Consider the following 1,472-nt stretch of genomic DNA (forward strand, 5'->3'; position numbering starts at 1 on the left):
CAATACAACGAGAGACACGATAAAGTGATTTTGCAACATGACAATGCTCGACCCCATGTTGCGAAAGTGGTCAAGACATACTTGGAAACGTTGAAATGGGAAGTCCTATCCCACCCGCCGTATTCTCCAGACGTTGCTCCCTCTGACTATCACTTGTTTCGATCAATGGCACACGGCCTGGCTGACCAGCACTTCCGGTCTTATGAAGAAGTAAAAAATTGGATCGATTCGTGGATAGCCTCAAAAGATGACCAGTTTTTTCGACGCGGGATTCATACGCTACCCGAAAGATGGGAGAAAGTAGTGGCCAGCGATGGACAATACTTTGAATCATAAATGTATAACCAGTTTTTTACAATAAAGCCTCGAATTTCGGAAAAAAAACGGCGGAAGCAAAGTTGTACACCTAATATCTGAAATAAAAAAAAGTCACTTGCGAATTATCTGTTATTAATCATTCATTTTTTACAGATTGAGAATTATAAAAGAAAAAAATGCTACGATTGAGCATATATTTAAAAATAACCCAGCTTGTTCCGAGTGCATTGGTAAAGTAAACAATGAAACTTTGTGTTTTAAGATATTTGACAATGAAACAGAGGATGAGGCGGAAATTGGTTGCTTAATGAATGAAGGTTTGTTATAAATAGATTCACTTTAAAGGGAATTAATATATTATATTTAAAATTGTAGCAAATTTATTACATTTTAATATTTAATATTTAATGGAATCAAATGTCGATAACTCTTAATATGAAAAATATTTATAAAATCTTAATATATAAGCTTCTTATACTAATAATAATGAGGGAAAAGAATTATTTTTTGTCAATTTAATTAATCAATTATAAAAAGTCAAAAAGTTTAAGACATATTTTGATGATCAAATTTGTTAAAACGCTAATAATTTTATATTTAGAATTCTTTGTGTTTCCTTGGAGATAGATTTGTACTCGCAATATAGTTAATATTCTTCTACATAATATCAAAATTTTTTTTTAAGACTATTTTAATTTTTCAATAAATTTATGTAAAGCACAGTAGTTCTAAAATATTCTACACGAAGTATTTGATAATTAGAATATATATTATTTTCTGATGTTGTATTAAACTTTTAAATCTTTAATTTTTTTTCGATATGTTATTCCGCAATAAACTAATAAGAATTTCTTTATCATTTCTTTATATTAGAATGCCTCGCATTGAGCAATGCAAGTCAATATAAGAATCAAGGAGAAATGATTAAACTAATAACTGGAATTATAGGTGGAATATTACTTCTAACAGCAATAACCATATATGTGATATTACGAAAACGCCGAAATAGACAATTGGAGCTAGGTATTCGTATCATCAATTTTTATTAGACGTATTATATCTAAATTCTGAAATAACGTGTGTATTAAAATTTTTTCAATTACGTATGTATATTTCATTTAGCATTAATTGTAAGATGATTGAAAAAAAAATAA

General features: G+C 28.8%; 1 protein-coding gene across 1 annotated transcript in view; it reads left to right on the forward strand.

Moving 5' to 3' along the window:
- Nucleotides 1-1,472, forward strand: part of LOC108693432 (fibrillin-1-like) — a 12,502-nt gene that overhangs the window by 3,835 nt on the left and 7,195 nt on the right. The window contains exon 6 of the mRNA XM_018202374.1: nucleotides 472-639. Coding sequence (XP_018057863.1) covers nucleotides 472-639 — 168 coding nt within the window. The remainder of the gene's footprint in view (nucleotides 1-471; nucleotides 640-1,472) is intronic.

The sequence above is a fragment of the Atta colombica genome, unplaced genomic scaffold (assembly GCF_001594045.1).
Source record: "Atta colombica isolate Treedump-2 unplaced genomic scaffold, Acol1.0 scaffold9, whole genome shotgun sequence".
Classification (NCBI taxonomy): domain Eukaryota; kingdom Metazoa; phylum Arthropoda; class Insecta; order Hymenoptera; family Formicidae; genus Atta; species Atta colombica.